This window comes from Engraulis encrasicolus, chromosome 2, assembly GCF_034702125.1.
Source record: "Engraulis encrasicolus isolate BLACKSEA-1 chromosome 2, IST_EnEncr_1.0, whole genome shotgun sequence".
Classification (NCBI taxonomy): domain Eukaryota; kingdom Metazoa; phylum Chordata; class Actinopteri; order Clupeiformes; family Engraulidae; genus Engraulis; species Engraulis encrasicolus.
In genome coordinates, this window is record NC_085858.1 from 38793040 (window position 1) to 38809495 (window position 16456).

The 16456-nt window shown below is 44.0% G+C and overlaps 1 protein-coding gene across 1 annotated transcript in view; it reads left to right on the forward strand.

Annotated features, from left to right (window-relative positions):
• usp7 (ubiquitin specific peptidase 7 (herpes virus-associated)) overlaps positions 1-16170 on the forward strand; it is a 39873-nt gene extending 23703 nt beyond the window's left edge. Inside the window, 17 exon segments of the mRNA XM_063188186.1 lie at positions 1300-1430; positions 3518-3652; positions 4183-4284; positions 5794-5899; positions 6915-7007; positions 7125-7192; positions 7484-7584; positions 7816-7969; positions 8596-8663; positions 8979-9087; positions 9318-9395; positions 9608-9708; positions 10474-10573; positions 11618-11737; positions 12541-12612; positions 13829-13919; positions 14453-16170. Coding sequence (XP_063044256.1) covers positions 1300-1430; positions 3518-3652; positions 4183-4284; positions 5794-5899; positions 6915-7007; positions 7125-7192; positions 7484-7584; positions 7816-7969; positions 8596-8663; positions 8979-9087; positions 9318-9395; positions 9608-9708; positions 10474-10573; positions 11618-11737; positions 12541-12612; positions 13829-13919; positions 14453-14559 — 1736 coding nt within the window. The 3' untranslated portion in view covers positions 14560-16170.
• Positions 16171-16456: the final 286 nt, after the last annotated feature.

The window sequence follows — 16456 nt, forward strand, 5'->3', positions numbered from 1 at the left end:
TCATCTCTACCCATCCTCTCCCCATTTAATCTTACCCATAGTAGCGTGAGACAATGGCCCAGGGCATCATGGCACCTTGTCATGGTCTCTCAAGAGTTATTATCTGAAGTTGTTGAGTGCATGCCATCACTGGTGTTCACTTATACCGGTGGTGCATTACTCTTATATAAGGGACACATTGTGCCCTTCTCCTTGCATAGTGCACTTGTCTACTGAAGGAAGCAACTTTTCACAGATAAAGCCTGTTTTTTTGGTTCGGTAGGAGGACGGTGTGTGCACATATATACTTTGGAGAGTTGGTTTTTGTGTTCTCCTAGTTTGCATCTTATTGACTTATGTAGATCGCAGGCACTACTGTCATTTAAGCTGCATCGTCTGTGTGTGTGTTCTGACGAGATGACAGGTTTGAAAGAGTAGTGATGTTTCAAAAGAAGGGGGGGCCCAAGTCAAGTTGCTTGTCGCCCTCAAAACACGTCTCTTGCCTTGAAGCATTGGTTAATTGAAATGCTGCCAATTATTAAATTACAACCATTCAGCATCTGTATCAGATTTGACCATTTTCCTTCAGACGGACGTTTGAAATGTTCATATGACTGACGGGGGATCCTAAGTACACATGGGGTAACTGATACGAGTGACAGAGTATCCTAAACAAGCACTGACCAACTTGACATGTTGTGAGGAGAGCGTCACACCTGTAGAGTTTAATATGGGAGAGACTGCTTTGTCTCCAGCATTAAGTGAAGAGTGAGGGAGAGGGAGAGATGTATTATTTTCTGCTCAATGAATGGACCTGTGTGTTGTGCATGTGATGTCTGCTTGCCATTGTTTTGGCTGTGTGTTTATCGTCATTTCGGTGGACGTAGGCCTAATGGTTAGGAGTAAGCCCTGAGATCTGAAGGTTGTTGGTTCAAATCCTGTAGTCTATAGGCTGGAAGAATGTGAGCTGTCCAGCCATGTAACCCCACAGTGCGCACTGGTGACTAACCAATGCCCTGTACCATTAGTTGTTCTGAGTAGAAGTGTCAGCTAAGTTTAATTTGTGTGCCTGTCTGTGTTTGCGTGTCAGATGCTGTTTTTGATATTTTTAATGAGGTCCCATCTTTAAAAGTTGTGAACTTTTTAGAATGTATCGATGTTAAAACACGTATTTAATCTCTTTATTTATATGGCTGTTAGTTTTGTACATGTGATGTTTTTTCTATTTGTATTGGCCATAATATAGCCATAGCTGCTGAAATGGCAATAAATGTAAACAATATCTTTGTGTGTGTGTGTGTGTTCCCGTGTGCGTGTCAGGCGAGGTGCTGCAGCCGGTGACGGACGTGGACATCCCTCAGCAGCTGGTGGAGCGGCTGCAGGAGGAGAAGAGGGTGGAGGCCCAGAAGAGGAAGGAGAGGCAGGAGGCCCACCTCTACATGCAAGTACAGGTAAGACGCGCTATACTACACACACACTCACACACACACACACACACACACACACACACACACACACACACACACACACACACACACACACACACACACACACCACCTCTACAAGTACAGGTACGACACACACACACACACACACACACACCACCTCTACAAGTACAGGTACGACACACACACACACCCCTCTACATGCAAGACAGTACAACACGGTCACGGTCGTACACACACACACACACCACCTCTACAAGTACAGGTACGACACTCACACATTCTCGCACGCACGCACGCACGCACGCACGCACGCACGCACACACACACACACACACACACAGACACACACACACCACCTCTACAAGTACAGGTACGACACTCACACATTCACAATCACACACACACACACACACACACACACACACACACACACACCTCTACATCCCAGGAGAGGCAGGAGGCCCACCTCTACATAAGGGTGGGCGATGTATACCGTCCGCAGGGCTGATAGTATTCAGGCTCCATGCCTGATTTCAGGCTTGACAGAGTTTGCAAAAATAAAAACATTGATATTTATCAGCCATTAGGTTACTCTTTTCTCAGAAAGTGTTACAGGTTCAGGGTTTTCTTCTGCTATCAGGCTTGAATAATGGTCCTACACTATTAAATGTTTGAATAATGTGTCAAAATAGGCCTATGGTACGTCACTATGCAGTATCTTGTCGTCGTTAGTGGAAAAAAATCCTGAGCCTGAACTTTTTCCCCTGCTCTATCACCCCTGCGTCTGCGAAATTATCATAAATCTTGTTTTGACGATGAGTAATTTTGCAATATCGAGATATTTTAATGAAGTCGCTAAAATCAACAAAAGCGCTGTGACAGGACTCATTCAGACAGCGACGACAGCCAAGCCTTTCAGCCAATAGTAATGTTGTTGTGAACTGGAGAATAAAGTCTGTGAACCAATGAGCAGACAGTGCTGAGGGGGGCGGGCTGCAGCGTTTTGCCAGACAGGGAGAGAGAGATTTCGGTGTCACTCGTGCACAGCAGTGCTGCTGCTGGGCAGTGGAGGAGAGTTGCTGTTATCCAAATGGTGGATTTACATGAGGAATTCAACCATTAAACCAGCCATTGCATGATGCTGAGGGCGTTTTGAAACTATGTGCTTTACTTAGCAACCGTCTGTGATTATGGGAAGCCAAATAGTTAGGAAGATAAATGGCTTTGTCTCTGGTCTGAGAAATCGCTAGTTAGCATGCTAGTTAGCGAACTAGGCTAAGCAATGTTGTTCTCTACAACTCTTAGTGGCTGTTACTCACCACTCAAACACCCACCTGCATGTATAGATGGCATAACTGCTTAGGTGGACAAGTACTGTTAAGTTAGACTGGCGCAGTGAGTTAAATTACAATGTGTGAAATTCAACACATGCAATTTGCAGCTGCCCTAGTTTCCTATCCATGCACTGATTCCAGTCAAAAATGGCTGTCATATAACAGAATCATAAGCAATACATTATAAAACTATTTTTTATTTACATGGATATGTTTTCATGCCAAGTAATGAAGTATTACTTTACAGACCAGAGCATATGCATGTTATTAAATCCAAAATCTCTTCAGCACAGCATTTCTCCCAACTCTCTGTCCCTCCCCAGTTACAACACAAATGCAGCGCTACTACCTCCAGTGCAGAATTGAAATGAGTCTGGAATCATGCACAAATAATAGACAGCATAAATGTGTAGCTTTGTTATACTGCCATGCTTTGTGATGTAGTCTAGTGTAGACATGCCATCATTTATGCAGACCTCTTGTTAACATGCAGTTTAGGCTACATAGGCCTACAAATGATCTGCTTTACTTGCCCTGCCCTGCCAAATTCCCATACAGTACAATTCAAACACATTGATTACCAACCCCACATTGATTACCAATGGGAATCTCTGGGATTTGTCATTACAACTATTTGTTGTGCTTGGTGTCAGCTGGTAACAGAGTTGTCAATATAATTTGTTTTACAACAGTGTAATCTATAACATCATAATACAATGCAGTATAATGAACTTATACGTGTGTTTGTGGTTGCAGATGGTGACAGAGGACCAGTTTTGCGGCCACCAGGGCAACGACATGTACGACGAGGAGAAAGTCAAGTACACAGTGTTCAAGGTGCTCAAGAGCTCCACGCTGGCAGAGTTCGTCCAGAACCTGTCCCAAACCATGGTGAGCTGCCCCTCTCTTTCTCCTAAAATAGGATTAATTGTATATTTTATATTTTGATTTGTACTCATTATAAATCAGTTACAGTTCTTATGTGTTTGCAAATACATTTCATTCCATGTCCATGTGTTATCATGTGCATCATTGTTGTTATGGGAGTGTTGTGCATATAAACTGCACTACTGCATAGTGAGCCCTAGGTGGCGATGTGAGCTGTGCAGTAATCTGTGCTGTTAGTGCTTGGTGGTGAGTGAGGCAATGCACTGTGGTATTGATGTGCAGGGCTAAAGTAGATTAGAATGTATTGTATATTTGAAATGATCTATTTTAAATGTTTTGAATGAGCTTGTGTAGTTGTGATGTGAGTGTTTGTTGTGATCGTGGTGCTTCACTGTGATATTGATGTGAGGGCTATAATCTATTAGAATCTATTATATATTTGAAATTTTTTGGAAGAGCTTGTTGTATATTTGTGCTGTGAGTGTTTGTTTGTTGTGAGCGTGGTGCTTTACTGTGTCATTGATGTGCTGCAGGGCTTCCCACAGGACCAGATGAGGCTGTGGCCAATGCAGGCCCGGAGCAACGGCACCAAGAGGCCCGCCATGCTCGACTACGAGGCCGACTGCAACAAGTCTGTGAGTGCAGCGCTCGGTGGCCGTCCGTCCCAGTTCATCCACCCAATATTTATGGCTCATTCTTTTGAAACTCGGCTGTCGGTAGACCGGAGGTTGTTTTCCCGACAACCGCTGTAAATGCGTTCTATTGCCACAGCTGGGGACAATACAAATGTCAGAAAACACTAATGTTAAACGAACTTTGTCTTTCGGAACCCCGATTTCAGTACCCATTCTATGGCACTTTTTTCCGAGACGGAAGCCGGAGTTTCCGACAATCGGGTTTCAAAAGAATGCACTATTAAGTTACATCCCCTCCCCAAACCCTCACTCCTGCGTCACCCCTCCACCTGCCCCATTCCCCTCCATCTACCCCCCCATTCCCACATGCTTTGTTATGTTCAGCAAGCGTGAGTGTAGCTGTTGGTGGCCTGCCCCACTTCATCCACCCCCTTTTCCTCATCCCCCAGCCCCATAATCCTCATTTGAATCCCCTCCTGTGTGTGACTGACTGCAAAAAGTCCTGAGTAGCGCTATTGGGCGTCCCAGTTCATCCACCCCCTTTTCACATCCCTCAACCCCCACCCTTATTAGTATCCCCATTCCTGTCTGAGTGCTAGTGCACTAGTGGCTGTCCCTCTTCGTACTTCTCCCATTAATTGCCCTATGCTGACCCACACCTTTGCTTGAACCACTGTAAAATGTGTGCCCGCCATGGCCTTACCGAACTGTCCGTCCCATAGTGACTGCTACAAGTCTGTCTTAGAGTATCTCGTCTGTCCATGTCCATCACCCTGCACCCTGGCTACTCATACCCATGTATACCCCCTCACTTTGGTGACCCAGAGGTGGACAAACATTGCCTGATTTTCATCGACTTTCAGATCTCGTACTGAGATTCTGGTCTGACCAAGAAGATGACTAATAACGTTTCCAAATGGCATGGTTAACCCACCTCCCTCGGTTTGCAACTGGTCCATACCAGAAAGGGTTGTGCCGAAATTTGAACCAAACTTTTTCTCAGTCCCAATAGAACGTCTCTGCTTAAACCACGGCACTGCCTTGAACACGCCTCTACCCAGGACCATTGGAGATGCACAAAGTTGATTGCTTCCCGACAACCTGGCGGAGCTCAGAAAGTACCTGAACGAGCTCTTGGCCTGAGTAATTTAGCAGCGCCGAAGGTGTCTCGTCATTAGGAGGGCGTAGCCTGGGTAGGACAAACGGGCTTGAGAAAGTAAAATCTGCAACAGGTCAGGAGTCAGGACTGTCACTTTGTAAGCGTGGGATGTTGTCCACCCCTGAGACAGCTGCTGCCGTGCTGTTAGTGTTTTAAAAGTGTATCCCATTGTGTTTTTCCATCACTCCTGATCACCTAATCCCAACCAAGCATGACCGACCATTTAGGCCTCTGTCATTCTTGTTTTCCTCTTGAGTGTGAGGTGAGAGTGTGTGTGGTCTTCGTTGTTTCCCCTCATACTGACATGAAAAGACAGGAGATGACACTTCTATCTGTTGGCTATCACACAGATGATTGACTTGAGTGACAACGAGAACCCGTGGACAATATTTCTGGAGACGGTAGACCCAGAGATGGCGGCCAGCGGAGCAACGTTACCCAAGTTCGACAAAGACCGTAAGTCCTCAACACACTGCCTAACTAGTTTGACCCATTGAAACCTGGAAAGCATTACAGCTGTTCTACCACCAAAACCTGTAGAGTTGCTGCGCAGTTCTAACATTGAGTCCGGGAACGTGGCTAAGTAAATTGTTTCCCCTTTTTGCACCAACCATTGGTTTCTTGGCCACTAAAATGTATCCGAAAATGCACAAGAGGTTGGTGCCGTGTCTCTTGCCACAGGACTTGAAGTATTCTCTAACACTAAAGACTGACAAGCTATGAAGCACTGGTAACAGCCTTCCGACTTTGTAGTGCAGGGATAACTCCCAATGAACAGTTGCAAATTCAGTTGAAGGTAATCTGACGGGACCTTTGTCTTAATTCAATATGGCCTTTGTCTCAGTTAGCTGGTCCATGTACCAGTAGTTAATGTCCTCATCATTCATAGGGCAGGAGCTTGCAAAGCAACATTTTGCTCATCAGAGGTAACTCCAACAACATGAAATTCTCGTTCTCAGTCTAGCATGTAATGGATGAGAAGGCAACATGTTGAACTGAAATAATTAATTCTACTTCCTTGTCTGTATGTTCAGTTCACTGGTGTCAGGAATCGCATTGGTTTTCTCTCTGCAGCCCTGCATCCTTGTGCACCTGCTTGCTCTGGATTGTTGAAAAATGTTACATTTCATATTTCCACAATCTCAAAAATATTGTATTTCAATGTTCATATTTTCAAAAAATATATTTCAAAACGATTCTCCAGTCTTGTACTCTCACTTGCCTGTTTTCCTCTTGACAGACAGCCTTTTCATCAACACATTCCATGGTAGCTTCAACTGTTTTTGCAGTTTTGTAGTAGCTGTTTAACTCTTTTTTTTTTTTCTCCCTCCGCTCCTTGTTCTGTTTCACTCTTTCAGCTCGTCAGACAGGCACTTGTTAATTACCACATGGTGTTTTTCCTGTCGGCAACCTTTCCCTCAATCTGCATTTCAAAGACTTTGTCTGTCTCTCGACTTTGTTTTGTTTTCAGATGATGTCATGTTGTTCTTGAAGATGTATGATCCAAAAACCAGAAGCTTAAATTATTGTGGACATATCTACACACCTATATCCTGTAAAATACGTAAGTTGGGTCTCTCTTCCTTGTGAACTAAGCGAGTGCTTTTGCAAATTGTTTTCTCTCTCCCCACCCCACATCCCTCCAGTGTTTGACTGGGCCTGTTTTGTTTTGTTTCACCAGGAGACCTGCTGCCTGTCATGTGTGAAAGAGCAGGGTTCCAGCAGGGAACTAGTCTTATCCTCTATGAGGTAAGCATCCGTATGTCTCACATACACACCTCATGTTGTTTGGATTGACTGACTGGTTTTTAAGGAATGTAATATGAACTGGAGCTTGAAATAGTTATGTGTTTTTGGTAGACATTTTTGCTAGAGATTTGAATTGTGGGACAATGTGTTGAACATTCTTCACTTGAAAGGCTCTCTGTGAGCGTGGAAGTGAAGAAATGCAGTGCAATGGGGATTGTCTTTAATTTTTTAAGTGCTGTATACACGCCATTGGGTCTAATATGTGACTTCATGTTTTGTTTGCCTTCACAGGAAGTTAAACCGAATTTAACAGAGAGAATACAAGACTATGATGTCTCCTTGGACAAGGCTCTGGATGAGTTAATGGATGGAGACATCATTGTGTTCCAGAAGTAAGAATTGCCTTCTCAACCATTAAAAAGAAAAATACTCCTTTACTCACTATCCCTGCTTGGTCCTCTTTCTCTACATCATTTGAGTCCTAAGCTAGCTGATTGTGCAAATTGTGTAATTGTTGTAAAAGAAACATTTGCTTTTCCTTCCTTTACATAATTACTTGCTACAATACTTGCCCAGAGTGGTGGTGATTTATGATTGTGGTTATGTGTCTTGACGCTCTGTAGGGATGACCCAGAGAATGACACCAGTGAGCTGCCCACTGCGAAGGACTACTTCCGAGACCTGTACCATCGCGTGGACGTCATCTTCTGCGACAAAACCATCCACAACGACCCCGGCTTTGTCGTCACACTGTCAAACAGAATGAACTACTTCCAGGTAACCGCTTTAATTAAGACGCCAACAATGAACCTAAAAAGGCAAGGCCACAGAGGTGTAAAGGAGAGGGCTTCTTAGGGATATTTGGTAACGCTTTACTTTACGGTACAGTATTTACTGTGTACTTTCTGCGTAACAACAGGGTAACAGACAGAAGTTACATGGTATCTAATGGGTAAAAAGGGGGTAATTACAAAGTAAATACTATGTAATACACATATCTCAAGAATTACTATGAAACTACTGCGTATTTTCTAACCATCTAATCATCAAACTTCTCTGTTACCCTGCTGTTACCCAATTAATGGTATTTACTTTGTAATTACCCCCTTTTTACCCATTAGATACCATGTAACTTCTCTCTGTTACCCTGTTGTTACCCAGAAAGTACACAGTAATTACATATGGTAATTGTACCGTAAAGTAAAACGTTACCGGATATTTTAAAAAAATGTTTTCAAACTGTAGTTTGATCCCATTTACATGGTGTGGGGATAACAAAAAAGACCATTGTGGTGGGTGTTTTTTTGAAAACCATCTAAAACACCTTAGTGATTTTCTAGGGTTTTCTGTAGTGGATTGTTCTTGCATCAGTGGTCTTTAATGAGAGTTGTTTTGTGTTGCAGGTGGCCAAGACTGTAGCACAGAGGTTAAACACTGACCCTATGCTCCTGCAGTTCTTCAAGTCCCAGGGGTGCGTTGGACATTCAGACACATGCATGCATACCTACATACATAGACACACACTTCTCTCTTGCTCTCTCTCTCGCTCGCTCTCTCCCCCTCTCCCTATTTCTCTTCATCCACTGACTCCACTTTTGCCTATCTTGACCTTTTGAACCTATTGTAATCATTGCAAACATTCACAGTTGTTGCTCTCATTATGTATCCACTGATTTATTAGTATTGCATGGTAATGGCATGTGTGTGGCCTTTCCTGGTCCCCCTGTCACTGTACTCCCGTGACTCCCCTCTGGCCGTACTGATCAATTGCCCACCTGTGTGGCAGGTACAGAGATGGCCCAGGAAACCCGCTCAGGCACAACTATGAAGGCACTCTCCGAGACCTGCTGCAGTTCTTCAAGCCACGCCAGCCTAAGAAACTCTACTACCAGCAGGTGGGTGTGTGGTGTGTCTGTCTGTCTGTGTGGGTGGGTGGGTGGGAGAACACCTGCTTGAGTATGGGGGGATGGAACGTGGGTAATTGTGTGCACACGTGCCGTGATTTGGTGTGTGTGAGGGTGAGATCAAGGGTGTGTTTCTGCACGCGTGTCAGTTTTTGATTTGGTTTAATGACTCCTGTGATCAGTCACGAGTGAACACCTTCCTCTTTCTCTCTCTCTCTCAGCTCAAGATGAAGATCACAGACTTCGAGAACAGGCGGAGTTTCAAATCCATATGGCTCAACAGCCAATTTCGTGAAGAGGTAAGAAAAGCCAGCCATCACCTATTTAGAGTGTGTGTGTGTGTGCGTGCGTGCGTGCGTGCGTGCTTGCGTGCGTGCGCTTACAGAAGGCTACTTTGAAGTGTGTGTGTGCAGGCATAATGCTGGTGTTTTCCTGACCTTGTATTGATGCCGTACATTCCTCCTCTCTCCCCCTCCTCCTCTGTGATTGTTATTCTGCGTGCCTCTCCCAGGAGATAACACTATACCCTGACAAGCACGGCTGCGTCCGGGACCTGTTGGAGGAATGTAAAAAGGCCGTGGAGCTCTCTGACAAGGGCTCGGAGAAGCTCAGGTAACCACACACACACACACACACACACACACACACACACACACACACACACACACACACACACCGCTGTCTCATGGGGCAGCCGTGGCATAGTGGTTAGAGAGTTGATCTTTCAATCTAGCTGTTGTCTGTTCAAATCCCTTCTGACCTCTCCCTACATCTCCATCCATGGCTGAAGTGCCCTTGAGCAAGGCCCCTAACCCCACATTGCTCCAGGGACTGTAACTAATACCCTTAAAAATAATAGTTGTAAGTCGCATTGAATTAATGAAAGCGTCAGTTAAGTGTAATGTAATGTCTCACCTGAACTCATCCCCTCTGTGTCCGTCTGGTCGAAAAGTGATGTGATCATGTTGAATACGGTCAAATATTTGGTGTCAAAGGTGTTGAATATTGCCGCCTGGTCACATGGCATTGAAAAATGATGCCAGAGATTTGAGTCTGTGTTGCTGTATTACGGCATCTGGTTTTCAACAGGGAAGGCTGCGGATGAGGGGACAAAAAATAGCAACACCTTTCCTTATGTCCACCCCCTGGTTCAAAATGTCAACAATTACTCTAAAATTAACCTGCTTCCAGATGCTGCCACATTTGGCAAATGTTTACTCCTGTTCTATTGTTTACAATAACTTATTTGTTGTCGTCATCATCGTTGCTGTTTCCAATATTGTATTTCTTTATTAATGTTTAGGATGGATGGATGAATGAATGAAGAAAGGAATAAGCTAATCTGGCTTTTGCTATTCCCCCTTTCCTCCTTTCCAGGCTGTTAGAAATTGTTAGCTACAAAATTATCGGCGTTCACCAAGAGGACGAGCTTCTAGAATGTTTATCTCCCGCAGCCAGTCGGACGTTCAGAATAGAGGTGAGCATCATCGACACCCGCCATCAACACAGGCATCACCTCGCATTTCCACATAAGTAAACCCATTAACTAGGGATGCACCAATAGCGATACTGGTATCGGTATCGGCTCCCGATACTGCTCATTATACTTGTACTCGTACTCGTCAAGCACTTGCCGATACCAGCTACGAGTACTACTATTACTCAAAACAATGCAAAATCTTGTCATGTTCTGTGGACTTGAAATCAGCATGGAAAAAAGTGCCACCTCATACATCTACTAACATTTAAATCTACATGGAAATGGACAATACAAATATCACAGGCGGAAAAAAACAAGGCCATGCATTTATTTTCATTGTATTTTGGTGGTAAAAGGTATCGGTATCGGTACTCGGTATCGGCAAGTACACACATTAATGTACTCGTACTTGTATCGGTTTTCAAAAAAGTGGTATCGGTGCATCCCTATTAACCATGTGGGGGTGGGTGGGTGAGTGAGTGAGAGTGGCCATCATCGCTTTAGCCATTAGTTCTAGTTTTACGCGGGTAAACCTGTATAAGAGATATGCCTGATACTCATATCAAACATCTTCTATTAGAGTAAAATACTTCAAGCCCGTGCATTTCCTGGATCCGTGTGATGTCACGTGAACGCCCCTTTAGGAGACCTGCGGTTAGGAGACCTTTGGAGGCTTTAGGTTGAGAAGGAATGGAGTTCCCTTGGCACTGTAGATGGTGGTAGGGCACATCTTATGCAAGCCATCACCAAATGCCACGGAAAGAGAAGGAGGGGACAACGCCCCCTAGGAGATCAAACTTAAGCACACTTTTTTTTGCATTGGGTGGGCAGAGTTTGAATCCTGTTTTCTCTAATCTACTCTCTTTGGCTGAAGTGCCCCTGAGCAAGGAACCTAACCCCACACTGCCCCAAGGACTGTAACCAATACCCTGCAATGACTAAGTCACAGCAAGTCGCTTTGGATAAAAAGCGTCAGCTAAGAGTAATGTAATGTAAAAAATGCCTATTGCTCATATGGTCTGTGTGTTTCCCTGTGTGCAGGAGATTCCTCTGGACCAGGTGGACCTAGACAAGGAGAGCGAGATGCTGATTCCAGTTGCACATTTCCACAAAGAAGTCTTTGGCACCTTCGGCATTCCCTTCCTGCTCAAGATCCGACAGGTGAGCAGCGCTTCTCTTAGTAAGCAGTAAGCCGTAGTAGTAAGCCCACCTGGGAAACTCCAACTCCCATTGTCATTGTGACACAGCACACAAGTATTCACTGCACACAACAAAATTGCATTTAAAGCCTCACTTAGAGCCCCCCCGTGCTTTGGGAGGCAGCCCTCAATGATGCCCCAGGGGCGGGGCGGGGCGGGGCGGTACCATGCTCAGGGTACCTCCGTCATGGAGGAGGATGGGGAAGAGCACTGGTTAATTACTCTCCCCACCAACCTGGCAGGTCGGGAGTCGAACCGGCAGTCTTTGGGCTACAAGTCTGACGCCCTGACTGCTTACCTATGACTGCCCGACTCTCTTCCAGTGAGAGCAGTCACTAGAGTCACACTGTGACCTGTTTTACACTGCCCCATCCCTCCCTCTTACAGGTTTCTTTAACAGTTCTCCTATATTAGTCCGAACGCTTTTGAATGCTGTACCAGTAGGAATCAATCTCCTGGTGCCTTTGAGCTCTTAAGTGCCATTTACACACACACACACACACACACACACACACACACACACACACACACACACACACACACACACACACACTGTATCCTATGTGACTTACAGTTTTAGGTACAATCATCAGCTAAATGTAATGGGAATGTTATAACCAGAAGTTGACTTCCCAAAAAATACATGAAAGGCCAAGCGTAAATGCATTTGTATTCAGTTCACTCGTTCACTTATAAACAAACGACTTCTGCTGTGACTGATATGTGTGTTCACATCTTAACCTACATGTGTTTCTGACTTTGTAGGGTGAGTCCTTCAGAGAAGTCATGAGGAGGATTCAGACCATGCTGGACATCCAGGAGAAGGAGTTTGAGAAGGTAACGTGATCGTTGATTGTCTCGTATGTAGAGTGTTTTAGTACAGTGTTTCTCGGACTGGAGCTTTATGGATGGCAAGGCCATGGCAATCGTACCATGTTCATTTCCCAAGTCTGTGCCGGGTATTCTGGGAAGAGGGAGTTGGGCAAAGAATGACTCGTCACATTGGAGTAGATTACATGTCACGACTTAACGTTTACTATTTGGTAAAATAAGACGCACAGTTCAAGCTCTCAACATAATATGCCCCTCCCGCCGAGAATCGTTTCTGAAATTGACCTTTTCAAACCCTCTACTAACTGAACTCTGAACTTTGAACTAATGGAATTAGACCATGCTGCAGTATGACCGCTGATCTGTGAGTAATCCCTTGTGGTGTGAGAGCAGCACAGTGCATTATCATTGACCTGTATGTCATTCATGCCATCCATTATCGTTGGCGCTGAGTCTGCTAGTTTTCATGAGGGAAATTACAGTTGTAATCATTAAAGGATAACTTATGCCAATTTCGACATGCAGTTGTAATGCTCACACTACCCTGGACTTGTCAGTACCGGAGATTTTTTTTTCCAGCCTTTTCTGAGATCCTGGCCATTGTAATGGGGGCAGAGTTTGTTTACATTTTTTTAAAAGCATCTTATTTCCAATAACATCCAAAATGTTATGCAACATCGGCAGACAACTAGCAAACAGCGATACCTTTTAGGATAATATTTGGAGTACGCCTATGTTGAGAAGTTTTTTAATGTAAACAAAGTCTGCCCCCATTAGAATAGCTCATATCTTGGAAAGGGCTAAGCCGGAAAATGCAGCATCACTGTGTACTGACAAGTCAAGGGTAGCATGAGCAATACAACAACATATTGAAATTGGCAGCCGCAGAAGTGCTCATTTTAAGACCTAGCAGGCTTAAAATACTTAAACTAAAAACAGATTTGTCAACGCAAGGTCGATGCTGCAGCTGGTGCTCTAGGTAAAGACCCACAGATGTGTTAACCGGTCTTAATGGGGTTAAAGTGACCTTGCCAGTTGATCTGTGTGAAGCTGAGAAGCACCGTTTTGAAGTGACCTTGCCCAGGAAAGGCACACAAGGCTGTGCCTGAGCCTCATTTGAGATGCTTTGTGCGCTTGAACATGAATTAGTCTAACTGCTGACTTGCCACTCTTCTCCACTCCTCTTCTTCTTCCACTTTTCCTCTTCCGTCCATCGCTGCAGTTCAAGTTTGCCATCGTCATGATGGGCCGGCATCAGTACATCAACGAGGACGACTATGAGGTCAACCTGAAGGACTTCGAGCCACAGCCAGGTATTTATTCATTCATTCACTCTCGCACGCGCATGCGCGCGCATGCGCGCGCGCACACACACACACACACCCACCAGAGGCGCCGCCACACACAGAGCCCCCTCTCTTGAATCGAATTGAAAATAGAGTTTTTAATGAAATAATTGCCCAGCCCGACGTTTTATGATTGCTTCGAACCAACGAAATTCTCAAACACCTTTGATATATTCAACTCGAAATAGAACGCGGAGCATTGCGTCACGAGATAAGATTGTCTGTCAGTTGCGATTCTCTTCGTGTGTGGCACAACCCAGCGCCAAAATCGGCTATAATTTTAAGGGTTGCAAGACGATTAGTCTCACGTTGTGTAGTTTGAGCCAAAACTGACTAATTGCCTGTGTTGAACAAAGGCAGAAGGGAGGAATATATAACGCCACTTTTAATTCTTTTGGTTGCTTTTTCAAGCTGGCTGGTCCACCTTTCGTTTCTAAACGCAATTGTGGTCATAGGTTATACGTGCAAGTAATTTTTGTTTTGTTTTGTTGTTTTTGCAGGAAACATGTCACACCCAAGGCCTTGGTTAGGATTAGACCATTTCAACAAAGCTCCAAAGAGAGGCCGCTACACGTACCTGGAAAAAGCGATCAAGATCCACAACTGAACTGAGCAAGACTCAACACCCGCTAGCGCCACAGCTCCACCCATACTAAAGACTTTAACCAAACCTCTCGTGTGCACCACCTTTTAACACCTGCTCAATGGGTACACATGCACCATGTATGAAGTCTTCAGAAAATTGATTTTTTTTTCTGCTGATGAGTTTTTTTTGTTTTTGTTTTCACTCCCCTCCTCCCTCAGCCACTCTTCCCCATCTCCCCCCCTCCTGAGGCTGTTCAATTTAGCTTCTCTAACTCTTGACTCCCCATTCTGTCGGGACACATGAATTGGATTTTAACAAAATGGGAGGACAGTTTGAACTTGTAGATTTTTTTCTTTTTGTTTTTGTTTTTTTTCTCTCCTCCTTTTTTTTAAGAATTGTTACGGCAAAGGCTGCTGCATAGTGTTGGGGGTTGGGACGACGGAGAGATGTTTGCCATTTGCAGACGCAAGGACACTGGTTCTTCTCAACCAGGTCAGTGCGCGAATGGCTGAAGCTTGCTAGTTGCCCTGAAGTGGTTGTCATTTTTTTCCTGGTCCCTTAGTGCAACTAGTCAATTTTCATGTTTACACAATTCTTTCTCACTTAGTTTGGTTGGAGGAATTCAGTTTAGTCTTTTTTTTTCCTGCAAATCTTGTATAATATGAAACAAACAAAATAACAATAAAGAATCCACAGCATCTGTTTTAAATAAATGAAAAAAAAAAAAAGAACGAAATTGTCTGTACTTCATCTTGCACGTTGGCACTTGTTATCCGAGGGTTTACATTTTGCAGCACTGTTAAAATGGAAACTTTGGTAGTAGTATGATTTGCATTTCCCACTCTGGGTTGCTTCCCCCTTGGTCTTAAGCTATTTTTCTATCTTTATTTTTATTTTTTATTTTTTTTCCATCCTTTTTTTTCTCCACCTCCCTAACCTCTCCTGCCTTCCATTCTCCCTCCCTCTACCTATCCAGTCCAGACCCCACCTCCTTCTGTGTGTCTCTTCTTTTCCTCCAACCTTCCACTAGGGTTTTGCTGTATTACTGGGTCAGGGCCTGATGGTGGTGGGGTGGTAGGGGGAGAGGAAGGGAGGGAGGGAGGTAGGGGGCAAGCGCTCCACATTCACTGTAATTTAACTGGGTGGGCAGGGACCGCTGCAAGCATATAGGACTGGGTGAAGGCATAGAAAATAAAACCAGCACCAATAACCAATACAAAACACCCTTTTCTTTTTTTTTTTTAAAGTGCAGAAGGAATGCTCCATAGTGCATAGTTGGCTCTGTAAAGACAACAATGGAATTGTATATTTAAAGAATGAAATCCTGTAAAATTAAAAAAAAAAATGTTGGGTACAGATTGATTCAGATGTTCATATTCATTGTGTGTAGTTTTATTTTGGATCCTGACTTTTTCCGTTTTATTTTTCTTTTCTTTTTTTCTTTAACCGATTGCAACAGTTTTGTCTTGTTTAAGTGCAGTACAAAGATGACCTGCAGATCACATCTTGGAGTTTTTCCAGTTTAATTCCTCCATGTAGCAGCAGTGTACGACAACTATTCCTGTATATTGCCTTTTTGCTGGAAAATGTATGTTGAATAAAATTTTCTATAAAAATGAGTGCATTAATTGGCATGAGGCTCAAATCTGGTAGTTTCTGTGTAAAGAGTATAGAGAGTGGTGATGCTCAGTATTAAAATGAAGCAGGTTGGCTATTTTCAAGTTACATTGACATATCTTAGTTCATGTTTATAAGACAAACCTTGCAGAATGACTAGAACTTCCGTTAGTTAGAAAGCTTGGCAACTTTTTACAAAAAAAAATCTACTTGTCCTATGGACAGACTTCTGAAACACATCTTAAAGGGAGAAAAGTTGTTCTTGCTTAGCAGTTCTAGTTGTTAGGCAATTCTCTTAAAA